The sequence below is a fragment of the Pleurodeles waltl genome, chromosome 12 (genome assembly GCF_031143425.1).
Source record: "Pleurodeles waltl isolate 20211129_DDA chromosome 12, aPleWal1.hap1.20221129, whole genome shotgun sequence".
Classification (NCBI taxonomy): domain Eukaryota; kingdom Metazoa; phylum Chordata; class Amphibia; order Caudata; family Salamandridae; genus Pleurodeles; species Pleurodeles waltl.
Genome location: NC_090451.1, coordinates 548,335,492 through 548,348,760, shown reverse-complemented (window position 1 = coordinate 548,348,760; position 13,269 = coordinate 548,335,492). Strand labels below are relative to the sequence as shown.

Below are 13,269 nucleotides of genomic sequence, written 5' to 3'. Positions count from 1 at the left end.
ATAATGACATAGTGAAGTTAAAAGTAAACTCTCTTCAAGAGTGTTTTCTATAAAAGGCTGGTAGGGCTGGGTTCAGTCAATTACTTATAAAATAATTTTAAATTAAACTCTCTTTAAGAGTATTTTCTATAAAAGGCTGGTAGGGCTGGGTTCAGTCAACTACTCATAAAATAATTTTAAACTTATAAAGGACCATTTACTGTAAAGTAGCTACTCTTATAGGGCGTGCATTAGATACAAATAATTATACAGGACCTAACTGGTAGTTTATAAGCTACAAGTATTAGAAATAACTAACTCGATCCCAGCCCTCCCGCCACGTACTAAACAAAGCATACTCAAACATCAAGTTTGGTTTTACAATCATCAAACTTAGGTAACGACATGCCGAACTTTAAAAAACTCTTTATTTGAATATGTTTTCTTTAGAAGACTGGTAGGGTTGAGTCAGTCACTCATAAAATAATTTCAAACATACAAATGACCAGTTACAGTGAAGCAGCTACTCGTATAGGGTGTGCATTAAATAAAATAATTTATAAATAACTGACACAGTCCTAATCGTACCAGCCTTTTCTAAACCAAAGTACAATCAACAAATGTTTTAAAATCGGTAAACTGAGGTAATTACATACAATACAAATCTGCACAAAATCTGTCCGTTTTCAAACAAACACTGATCGTTTGTAAATCATTTAAGAATGTTTGCAGAGGTAAAAACATCACATAACCGTGTTTACTTCAGAAGGCTAAAAATAACAATCCTCAAAGCAAACGAGGCAAGCTTAAAGAACGAAATACCATCCCAAAAACTCCTTTTAATTGGAAAGCAATCCTAAACATGACCTAACTGGTAGTTTATAAGCTACAAGTATTTTAGAAGTAACTGATTCAATCACAAGACCGACTGCATTGCAAAAACATTGGTATGGATTACCAAACAAGAACACTATGGCTGTAATGCCCAGGAGGAAGGAGGGAGGAGGGGCCATCACACTCTGTAACAGAAGGAAGTGTGAATGTAGTCTGATGGTCAACAAAAATGTTCACTTTGTGAAATCCCCTGGGAGGGAACTAAGCACAAAAGGGAGGGACATTTAGAAAAATGCACCAATAAAAGGGAAGCATTTAAGACAAGTACAGCAAAGAATGAATGGTAAGAGTGGGTGTGGTTAAAAGCCCACAGACTGAATACAACATGCCTTGCACACAGTGTTGAGCGCTGCCTAGGCACAAACTAAAAATGGCCCAGAATCCTATCTTGACATAATGATGCCAAAGGCCTAGCGTTCAAAGTATCTAACATTTAGGCTAGGAACTGTATCACTACAAGCATTTACCATGGGGTGGTCAGATAGAGAAGACTGCAATATTTCACACAACTGCAAATTAGGAGGACTAGAGACAATAAGTCACTGTTGTCACAAAAAAACGGAATACTGAGCCCTCTGATTAAGAAATATGGGCTTAAGTCTATAGGGAAGCAATAAAGCTGTGCTAAAGGACGGATACAGCAGCTAACTTTCTACCTGCCACAACCTATGTTGCTTCGGCATGGAAGCTCAAAAGGAATTAGGAGTTGCCTCTGCCTAAATTAAGACACTGAAGCTTTTTGTACTATTCATAAATGGATCAAAAATGTGTATTTCTATTACGACAGAAATACAGAAACTGTGTATTTCGATTACAGCAGAAATTGAAACGCTATACACCTGGAAGATGCCTCTGTTCGAGCATTGCCAACCTGCTCACTGTAAACAAGTTCTGTAAGGTCAGACAAGGTGGTCGTGCCTTTACAGTCAAGGCGGCTTAGACCTGAAACATGTCGCCTGCTTATCTCAGGTCAAGTTCAGATCTTTTGTCTTTTAGGAAAGCTTTAAAAAATGGCTTTTTCCAAAGAAGGCGTTCTAGCCAGCTTTACTTGTTTGTCGTTTCATACTCTCCGTCTTGCAGTATGCACTTTATAAAAAAATTATATATATATATATATATATATATATATATCACTGGAAAAACCAAAGGTTACAGGGATGTTATAGTTAGGAAATAGAATTAAAAGAACATAGACATTCACTTAAGAAACCTAGAAAAATTCAGCAGTTAGAGTTATTTCAAGTAACTGTAACTCGCTTAAGGTAACTATAACTCGCACCCCCAGCTGTGCACTGCTGAATTTCTCTGGTTTTGTGCAAGTAAATTCAGACCCTAACTATATTGTCCCTGTAACCTTTGGTTTTTTAAGTGAATTTCTATGGTTTTTTAAATTATATTTTCTAACTATAATGTCCCTATTACCTTTGTTTTTTTCCAGTGGATTTATATGGTTTTTTTTTAACATCAAGTACTTTTCATTAACGTAAATTAAGAAGCCAGTCCCTGCGGCCAACCACCCTAACCACCCAACCCAACCTTTTGTTGTGTGCAGCGGGAGTTGGACGCAGGGCCTTTCCCTTTCTCGTTAGAATAGGCATAAGAGAGTACCTCTGTGTGTGAGTGTGGGTGTGCCATAAGATCATTCTAACTCACATCCCCGCAATAAACTGCTAATTACCCCACAAATTACAGACATCTTTAGTAACTTCATTGATAATGTCAATGTAATATTTGCAGTGAAATATTTGATGAAAAGATTGTGCATGGTGGGGTCGCTTTTTTATATAAAGTAATGTTATAGATAGGTTTGATAAAAAGCTCGTTTTAAAAAAACAAATCTTAGAAATTCCCAAAAAAACAAAGGTTAAAGTAAAGTTAAAATTAGGTGAATATGGCAGTGTCAACATTAACATTTTGAACTAAAATAACCACAGAAATTCACCAGTTAGAGTTAGCAAATCTAGCTATAACTTGCACCCCTGCTATGGCACTGCTTATGTCCTCAAATATTACATCACTCATGACGTGTTCTATGACATCATTTATGACAACACAGTAATAACTTTGTTACTGTTTGATCAACAGGCATGAAACTTCACAGACCTATTCCTTTTTTCTACATAGGCTGAAGATGCAAAGTTTCATGCTGATTAGTTAAGGGGATGCAAAGAAATAAGAGGAGACAGAAAACAATTATTTTCACCAATGCATTTGCTATACACCTTTTAGATAAACGTAGTGCAAAATGGCTGCAAAGATTTACATGACATTTGACAGGAGTACTGATTACAGGGTGTAAAAGGTATTTTTTACTATGTGATCTGAATTTGTTCAGTTGTTTTTAAGTAATAAGGGACAAACATTTTGTGATGTATTGGCTGTGGTATACCGTGGTACCTTTGTCGCATAGCACAGTACATGGCGCTGACAAAACACAATGTTACTCGTTAATAAAAGCCCTTGGAAAATTAAAAGGCAGCCATATTGTTCAGACCACACTTTGGGCCTGATTACGAGTTTGGCGGGCGGAAAAGGCTGCTCGCCAAACTCCCGCATTCAGGAGACCGCCAGTGCAGTCTCCTTCCCGCAGGCCCTACTATATGTTTCCCACTGGGTCAGCAGGTAGAAGCACAGTTTCTGCCCACTGGCCCAGTGGGAAATGCACAACAACATTGACGATGGCTCATAATACGGCCAGAAGCAATGCTGGTGTGCATTGGGTGCACCAGCAACCGTCGTGCAAATCACTGTCTGCAAAGCATGGGTCTGGCCAGGAGCCCCCCCCCCATTGCCCATGCCAAGTGCATGGGTAGTGAGGCACCATGTTTCTGCCAGCATTTACATGGCGGTGCAACCAACAGGTAAACGCCGGCAGAGAGAAGTGTCTGCCCTGGCGGATTGAGACCGCTGACACCACCAGGCCATCGCCCAGTGGAAACGTGGCAGTGCCGGCGGTCCGACTGAGGAGCGTTCGCCACGATCGTAATGCCATCAAAGCGGCGGACCAACCGCAAGGCTCGTAAGAGGGCCATTATCTTGGTTGTGTGTTTAAAGAGAAATATAGCTAATTACTCTTTTTGAAATGCAAAGGAAGGAATGAGGCAGTTTAGCAAAGTCTGTAGTCAGGGAAATATTTGAATTGATTTATATGTTAAAAAAAGGTTACAATGTACTGGGGTACTTTCTGGAAGTTGTCAATGTACAGTGGTACTTATTAAAATCAAAATATAATTTGTACATAAGGGAAAATCAAATTAGAAATAATACAAGGTGGCTAGTGCAGTGTTTCACTTGACGCGCAATGATGTAGCCCCTCCTCTGAGGCTGTACTACCACCCGCCCCACACCCATCTATCACCGGGGTCACCAGTCAAGTGACCCTGCGAATAAAGGGGGCCAGGCGCCTGTGCTGTTGACTATATGACTAGTGTCTGTGTCATTCATTAATCACCATGTGGGCCTAGGGCCCCATGACAATACCTTGGCAACAAGGCGTACTCGATCTGGCCTCCACCTCCACAGTGTCCCAAACATGTGGGCAGTCGCCTCTGACTGTGAGAGGTGTAGACAAGAAAGGTGTGGAAAAAAACTAACATACTGCTCTGAGAGAGAAGATATCAGCATCAGCATTCCAGCCCTACTGATAAGGGAGGCTACAGGGGAACTGCCTAATATGCTTGAGGGCGCCATCCCAATACAAAAGAGTACAGCACCAAAAGCAGCTTCAGCCCTGACCGTTAGAAGATGCCATGGGTGGAAGCTGCCATAACGGCTGAGAAGCCCACCTGGTGGGGGCAGGAACTGGTGGAGAAAATCCAGACTGAGCAAAGGCAGAAGGTTTGCTGCCTGCAAAGTGCACCTGCTGGACATGCACACTAGGGCGCAGCCAGCCTATAGGAGGCAGGCAGCTGCATCCCACGGACAATCCCCAAGCCTACTGCACTCCAGAACAGTGACATGGAAGGAGGGAGCGTGGCACCTGCTGTTGGCCACCCTGCCCTCCCTAATGGCCACCTGCCACTGCAACAGGAAAAAGACGACTCAGGCTGACTCTTGCGGCAATCCTGCAGCACCTACCTTTGTTCCTCACCAAGAGAGAAGAGCATCACACTTCAGGCACAGCCCAGCAGAAAGAATAAGCCTAGGCTCCATTGCTACAGTTCGAGAGAGGCCCCAGCTGGCCAGGAACAGATAAAGAGAATTGGATCAGCAACTACCCTGATCATCATGAAGCTCGAGCCAAACACCAGAGGCTGGTGCCCGAACTACAAAGACAGTCAACCACTAAAGAAGCCATGCTGCTCCAGAAGAAAGTGCACACCCCTGCACCCAGAAGAAGGAGATGACCCTCAAGCACTGAGAACTCTCCCCAGCATAAATGGAAAGAAGGTGCATGCTCAAGCAGGACACATAAAAATTCACAGAAGAGATACCCGCTAACCTATTTAATTTTTACACAGAATAAATCTTCAATCATTACTAACTAACCAACTACTTCAAAAAATTATAACTTCTTCCAAAAATACATAAAAAACCCAAGATTTAATCGCATCATTTTCATCAGGCACAAAATTAAAGTAAAATAAAACAAACCTAATTAGTTCTCAGATTCATGCCAGACATACATAATCACACATTCTTAAGACACACCTCCGTCCCTCGGATGTCTTCTTAGCAGCAAAGAGAGGAGAACCTTCTTCAGTCTTCCAGTCTTAGCCAAGGGGTTCAATTAACAGTCAATGCATGTTTGGGTGGCCTAGATGACTCGTAAGCACCTTCTTCAGGACCTGTCTAGTACTTGTTCCAAACAACAAAAAAATTTCTTTTATTATATAGGTAGCTAATTATTGAACAGATTACTTCATCTCTCTAAAATCAATAGAATCATGGATACCACCTGATTGTCCCTAGTGCACTAATCACTATAAGTCAATACCATATTAGTAGACACACCATCACCTAAGACACCAGTGGGTTAAATAGGCATCCAAAAGATCAACCTTCATCTCTGAAGATATCAATTGGAATGGGTTAAGTATTATTATACATTTCCTGTTCCCTACAACTGACACAGTTCTAAGGCAGCAAAATGATGTTTAACAAAAGTAAAAGTACAGTGGTAGCATCTTGATACTATTGCGGTATACATGTACTATACAAACTCAAACTGCAGTTACAATAGTAACACACATACAATTAAAAAACTGAACTAGCCATGAAACCCTAAACCCATATTTAAAAAATATATATTTTATTTGGTGTAAACATCATTTTTAAAATTTAGGGATGTAGTGCAGTACTTTTGAGGAAGTGCAAGTAAAAGCAAAAGGATCACACAGCACAAGGACACTAACATTCACTAACCTATTGCAAAAGTACCATGGTACCAAAGAAAAATGAATACCATAATAAAGAGCATGGTATGGTTGCAAGCAATTTACACAAAAACATAAAAATTCAATGAAAAAAACAAAGGTTTAAGATTTGTTACAGTTAGGAAAACCAACTTAATCTGCACAAACCTTAGAAATTCAAAAGGTACAGTTATAACTTTAGAGTTATAACTTAAAAATAAATGGTGTGCCCCGCCCAAAACTTAGTATAACTCATACAGCTCTGTACACACTGTTGTCAACTCGCAAGGCACACTACATTAACTGTAACTCGTGCATTCTCCATGCATTGCTTATCCCCTTTCACATTACATCAGTTATAGCATAACAAATGATAGCATCCATAACAAGACTCTACATAATAAGGCTCCACGCAGCCGGCATCTGTGGAAAGGCCCTACAATGGATACGCTCCTTCCTGTCTGGCAGAACAGAGAGAGTCAGTTTAATACTGACGGCCAAATTCAACGATCGGGCGGCTTATTCAAGCATTACACACCGGCACAGCCCCCGAGGGGGTGCGGCCGGATTCAGGGCGTGGTCCCGTAACTAGGACGCCCGATACACCTGACATTCTCTTAATTAGATTCCGCCCGGAGCCCCCCGCCGATTGACTCTTGGTCCACATATATTCCAGAACAACCATGCAGTCAGTACCAGAGCGGCCTGGTTCCGGCATGTAGGTACCCCCCCTTGGTATTCCCTTTGGAGTGGTAAGTGTGGCCCCTTTGGGGCCCTTTTTTCCTTTTTTTCCTTTTAATTCCCTGTTTCCCCTCCCTGCTGCAGCCCTTCGCTCCCCCTCCAACCCCTTTTCTTTCCTTTTTTCCCCTTTCTTCCTTCTTCCTTTCTTCTTCCTTTTTTTTCTTTTCCTTCCCTTCCTTCTTTCTTCCTTTTTTCCCCTTTTTACCCCTTTTTCCTTTTTTTTCTTGTTCCCCTTTCTTCCTTCTTCATTTTCTCTCTTTTCCCACGTGCCTTTCCCCTGGTTTAAGCTTGGTTCTCTTCTGTATTTCCTATTAGTGGTTAACTTTTCCCTTAAGTCTTGTGCATCCTTTCTTCATTTCATGACCCTTCACCTGTATCCTTCCTAAACCCTTTATCTCCCCAGAGTGTGACTACAAGGGAAACCCCTCCCCCCCGGCACTAGCCAGACCAGAGGCAAATTGCCCCTTACCCTGGGGTAAGTCACCCTTGCATGTGTGTGTGAGTGCCTGGCACAATTTGTTCACATTTTGCTGTGTGCTTTGCAGTGGTTTGCCACGTTTTACACCCCATATATCTTCTGAACTAATAGTGGCTGATCTATTGATGCATTTATTCTTATCTACTACAGGCCTACCCCACCGTGAACTACTCGTTCAGGTAGGCCATACACATTTTTCACTTTTTGAGCACCCCACCTACTGTGTGTGCTCCGACCCTGACGAATGCCCCTGACCTACCAGCACTGAGTGAGGGCAGAAACATGTTGGTCATCCACTTTTTCTTTTAGACTCCAAGAGACATTACTCTCCAACGAGCCTTTCCCCCTTACTTTTATGTTTACCAGCATGCACCTTCATTAAAATTAGCAGAAGCTACTGGCGACATGCTTGGTAATTTTAGTATTCACCCCTTCTGGATCAATGTAACTATCCAGCCAGTTTAATTTCAGCACTCCCTCGGGTTCTTTTAACCACGAGGTTGAGTCCGCCCAAGTAGTATCATCTTACTTGGGTGGGGCTAGGTGGTCATATGATGAAGCAAGACACTATTTTGTGTGTGAGACCACCTAGTCCGTAAGGGAAATCCCCCATCCCCCTGTAGGCAACACAGCACCCCGTAGCTTGGACATTTTTCCAACTATGACTTCCCGACCTGAGGATCTACAGTGACCTTATTAACACCACTGAAAAAAAGACTGACCTAGTCTTACCTTCAGTTCCTACTACCCCACACCAGTAGTGATGATATAGAGTCAGACTCCCGCCTTACCTGTCAGAACCGACAGAGATCGGCTGCGGAGTTCCACAGGGCTCCTCCCTGAGCTCCACACTCTTCAACATCTACATGGCCCGCTGGCATCCATCGTCAGGGACCACGGGTTGAACATCGTCTCCTACACCGAAGATACCCAGCTGATCATCTCACTGACTGAAAACCCCACTACTGCCAAGAAGAATTTCCACAACAGGATGTAAGTCGTCGCTGCCTGGATGAACGACAGCTGCCTCAAGCTCAACTCTGGCAAGACCGAGATCCTCATCCTGGGATGATCCACATCAGCCTGGGCCAACTCCTGGTGGCCAACGACCCTCTGCACCCCCGCACCGCAACAAACCACGCACCAAACCTCGGCTTCATCTTGGACTCATTGCTCACCATGACCCGCAAAGTCAACTCAGTTGCATCCTCCTGCTTTCACACACTCCGACTTCTCAGGAAGATTACAAATGGATCCCAAAACTGTAACCCACGCCTTGGTTACCAGCAGACTCGACTATGGCAACGCCCTCTACACTGGTACCACCCAGAAGAACCTGAAAAAACTACAGCACATCCAAAATGCCTCCACCAGATTCATCGTGGACATTCCCCACCATGAACATATCTCCAGTCACCTAAAAGACCTCCACTGGCTTCCTATCCAGAAAATAATTAACTTCCAGCTCCTCATCCACTCTTATAAGGACCTCCATGACCTGCCTACCTCAACAACCACATCACCTTCTACTCCCCCACCAGACCTCTCTGCTCCGCTCAACAAGCACTAGCCATCATACCCCATATACCGGAGGCCTCGGCTGCTGGAAGATCCTTTGCCTACCTCGCAGAAAAGAGCTGGAACACCCTGCCCCTGTACCTCAGGCAGTCACCATCACTAACTCAATTCAGGAAGGGCTTTTCGTGGCTCTTCAACCGAAGCTCAAAGGACCAACCCCCTTAGTGCCTTGAGACCCTTACGGGTGAGTAGTTGCACTTTATAAACCCTGATTTTATTTGATTTGAAGACTCATAGCATGACAGTCATTAAATAATAAAATCAGAGAAAAAATTTAAGAGGGTAAAACCTAATGCCACCTAAAGCGTTTGGAGAAATAAAGCTAATTCATGGAGATGATTACTGTATTCTTTAATTGATACCATAACTGGAATAAACGATATCTGGACATGGAGTTTACCTCTATTTGCACTCACATTCCATTTATTCAAAAACATATTATAAACAACTTATTTTTAAGGTGCTAAAAGTTAGTACTGGATGACTCGTTGTAATAAATTAATGATGTGTGCCACTCAAACCATGTAATAGACACAGTAATATCTTATACAAGGAGACATAAAGGAAGCTACTACATAAGTGCCTTCTTACTTATATGACTTCAGTAATATTTATGCCTTTTTAATGCCCATTGAAGACAACTGTTTCTGAAATTAACTCTGGGAAGGAAACGTGAGTTACAGCCCAGAATAAATACGGCCTTCTCCTGTCTTACATACGAGCCTGCAAATCAGGCAGTTTCTTACCTCCATCTTTTTTCCGTCCTTCCAGCCTCGAAATCAGCCACCGTTTGGCTTCGGGTTTGACAGCATGTCGCAGCTGGATGGCAGCCAGTGATTGAATCGTAGGTGAAAGGCAGCACTGGCAGGGCACAGGTGTCCAGGAACCCATGATGCCAGTGCACATAAACGGAGCATGCCAATCTGCCGAAGAAATCGCAAAAGAAGCCATTAACTCGATGGTCCAGAAGGATTTACAGACCCCAGATGAAGTAAAACAACCTACTGATCTTCTCATTACCACATCATTCTCGTAATCTGTTTTCCTGTTCCCTGTCCATAACCACCTGAGAGTGTATCTTACCACTAGAGAAAGGCAATGTCAGATGCCTATTTAAATGGATCCCAGCCCCTATACCATATTGTAAGAAAACTTCTAGTTGGAGGGAGAGGTGTTATTAAACTGTTCGGTTTTAGAGCCCTGTGATAGAGGAATCTTTCTGTATTCTTGTCTTTGAAGTTTACAAAGATCACTAACAGAATCATTAGTTGGTCACTTAAGCTTGCAAATAAATTATTTAGATAGCCTATTTAAGGTCACAATTTATTTTGGTCGTCTTCAGCTACAATGTTTATATTAGAAAACTGTAAAACATTCCTTTCCCAAAAATGTGATCCCTCTATAGTTTTTTCTCATAGTTGAACGAATGGTGCGATCAATAATTTGTTTGGGACTATATCCACCTCAAAGGGAACACAGGCTCCACAGCCTCTGTATTTACAGTATTTACATGAACAGATTACATACTAACCCTTGCATGCTACCTCCTGGCCGACTGAGGTGGCACCTCATATTGCCTGTTCTGAAGTTAGGACAACTCTTTACCAGTTACTGTGAAGAGGAAGCCTTGGGCTTAGAGTAATTAAAATTTGCAATGCTCTGCCCTCTGGATGCCATAATGGATTCCGTAATGCTGATCGGTAAAACACAACCAAACAATACATCTCTTGTTTTGTTTTGTGCAGTGCTACCAGATACTAGAGAGCCTAAATCCATAGTTCCAAAGACTCCTAGTGCAGGTTGAGCTAGGCTTCATTGAAACTCAGGTTTGAAAATGCTTTTGAGATTTTTACATGTTTCCGATCCACTTTACTACCGCGGGCCTAGTTACATATTTATGGTATTTTTATTATTTTGTATGGTTATGAAAATATTCCTGACCCATTCATTTTACCACATCTCTTTTGCCATCATCTTTTTAAATGTCCCCAGTACGCACATGAAAACAAATCATAGGTTCGTCTACAATATTCCCCTGACAATTGTGATCAAATTGACTTTTCTTAAGTCATATACCACTGTATCTTAGAGTTGGGCGGACTGGGGGGATAATCTGTCAAAAAACAGTGCCCGATCAGAGTGCACAGAGGTGACAGCAGTGGTGATCTCTCTATGGGAAGATAAAGGGAAAATTATTAAAGTTTATTATTGTAAAACATATATAAAAATAGTGTATTGTATAATATGTTATTTTAAAATAAAATGCTACCGAACATTAACTCATCAATTAATGCCAATATATGAACTGAATTTATGCAAAATTTGAAAACAATAATTTAAAGGAAATCTCATCCCCACTAACATTTATATTTTTATTTAATATATAGTAAATGTTCTCAAAGTTATGAGTTGAATTAATTTGAATGATTTTATTTTTTAACAATTTGTTTAATTAAGCTTAAGTTTATTAAATGTTAAAATAAAATAACTATATATTTTAACACTATACATAATATATATATTGTAAATATAAATATACATGCACACACACATAAATTATTTCATTATGTATATCTATATTTTAAGTGTGTAATGTTTTTTATTTTAAATAATTACTATAGGGTGTTATTTTATTTCCCGTTGAGTGGCTTTGTGTGGTGTTTGATTTACTTCAAGGCAGGGCTAGAGTGCATTTGAGCATGTTTTGACACCTTTAGGGCTGTAGTAACTTTAAAAGAGTAGCTTGTGAATAACAATGGTCTTACTCTTTTACAGATGTGTGCTTGCATTAGCATGTCTCCCTAAACCCCTCTTTAAAGTTCTCTAAACTGCTTCCATTTCCTCATTTTCCAGTCACTCTCGCTTGATCCTCCCGCATTTGCTACAAAAACATATACAGAGGTGTGCCGGGAACTCTGCCAAACTGGCGGAGCCCGCCAAGTTAAAAGACAAAAACTGTCAAGGTGGAAGAGGCCAGCATTTTTCCAATGTGTGGAGCATTCAGCGAACACTTTAAGGAAGCAAAGCCAGGAGAGACCTGTATCATGAGTCGGTTCCCTGGTCTCTAGGTGCAGCTCCTACCTCAGAAATTCGCCTAAGACTGAACCAAATCAAGCATGACTTCCGCTACTGCAGGCAGTGAATTAATCTTATTGCCGTTGAAGCTAGAAAATCAAGAAGGTACTTCACCCTTTTGTGCCCATTCGTTCTGAGAGGTAGTAATGCACCTTACGGCTGCGAGACTGATCGGCCTGTGAGCCGGCCACAACGTTACCTCACCCAAGTGAGCCTGACTGGGTTGGAAGGTCAAAGTTTCACCCTGCCACCGTGAGCCTGAGCGGCCATGGAGACCATAATCACACATCACTGAGACAGCGTAGCCTGGGAGGCCACAGCCTGGGATCCGTGTGGGGTCCAGTACCAGCAATACTGGCTTTAGCCAATGACCTTGGCACCAAAGAGAGTCTACTACGAAGACGGAAGGCGTGGGCTATGTCAACTCACTATCAGACCTGAGAAAATCAGTGTTCAGTCATCACAAGTATTCACAGTGACCAGAGCAAAAAGTCTGAGACGTGCTCTAAAGGAGTCTAAGGCAGTTTCTTGAACTATGGTAAGAAGTATTTTATGAGTTTCACTCTAAGCACTAGAGTGGTACAGTGATTATTTGCACCCAATCCATATTCCTGAAACCAAGGAAGGGGCATTGTACTTCCTAGGGTTACCCCAGAGAAGATACAGGAATGAGAGGATGTAGCACCTTCTGTAGAACACAATCAGGGACACAATCCTGTATTTGATTACCCTAATTTGAAATCTGCAGAATTTAGCGCAGTTGTGTGCTGAAAGTACCTGCTTTTCTAGACTACAGGCACTGGGTAGGACAAGTTATTATGTCTGCTTGTTGCCTGTTGAGTTCTGAGCTCTTGCACCCCACACTAACTCCCTCAGAAACCTGTGACCGTTCGCACTCACTAACCTTAGAGCTAGTGAGTAAAGAGGGGACATCCAGGCGGAGGTGTGGCCAAAATGGCGGATCAACTCCAGGGGTGACAAGAGGAAAAAGACTAAGTTGCTAGTACACTTATGTCACAGTTGAAACAAGCAATGGCCTATTGGTAAAATGAGTCTCATCCACAGACAGTAGCACAGAAATTCTTCAGACTCATACCTCAGGTTAAAGGGTGAAATTAAGAAGTTCTGAGAGCACTCAAGGCCAGGTACACCATGCTCTAACTGGTGGGG

The 13,269-nt window shown here is 42.0% G+C and overlaps 1 protein-coding gene across 1 annotated transcript in view; it reads right to left on the bottom strand.

Annotated features, from left to right (window-relative positions):
* The window catches only part of LOC138268182 (anoctamin-10-like), a 309,854-nt gene that overhangs the window by 249,258 nt on the left and 47,327 nt on the right, over positions 1 to 13,269 (bottom strand). Inside the window, exon 2 of the mRNA XM_069217604.1 lies at positions 9,771 to 9,947. Coding sequence (XP_069073705.1) covers positions 9,771 to 9,930 — 160 coding nt within the window. The 5' untranslated portion in view covers positions 9,931 to 9,947. The remainder of the gene's footprint in view (positions 1 to 9,770; positions 9,948 to 13,269) is intronic.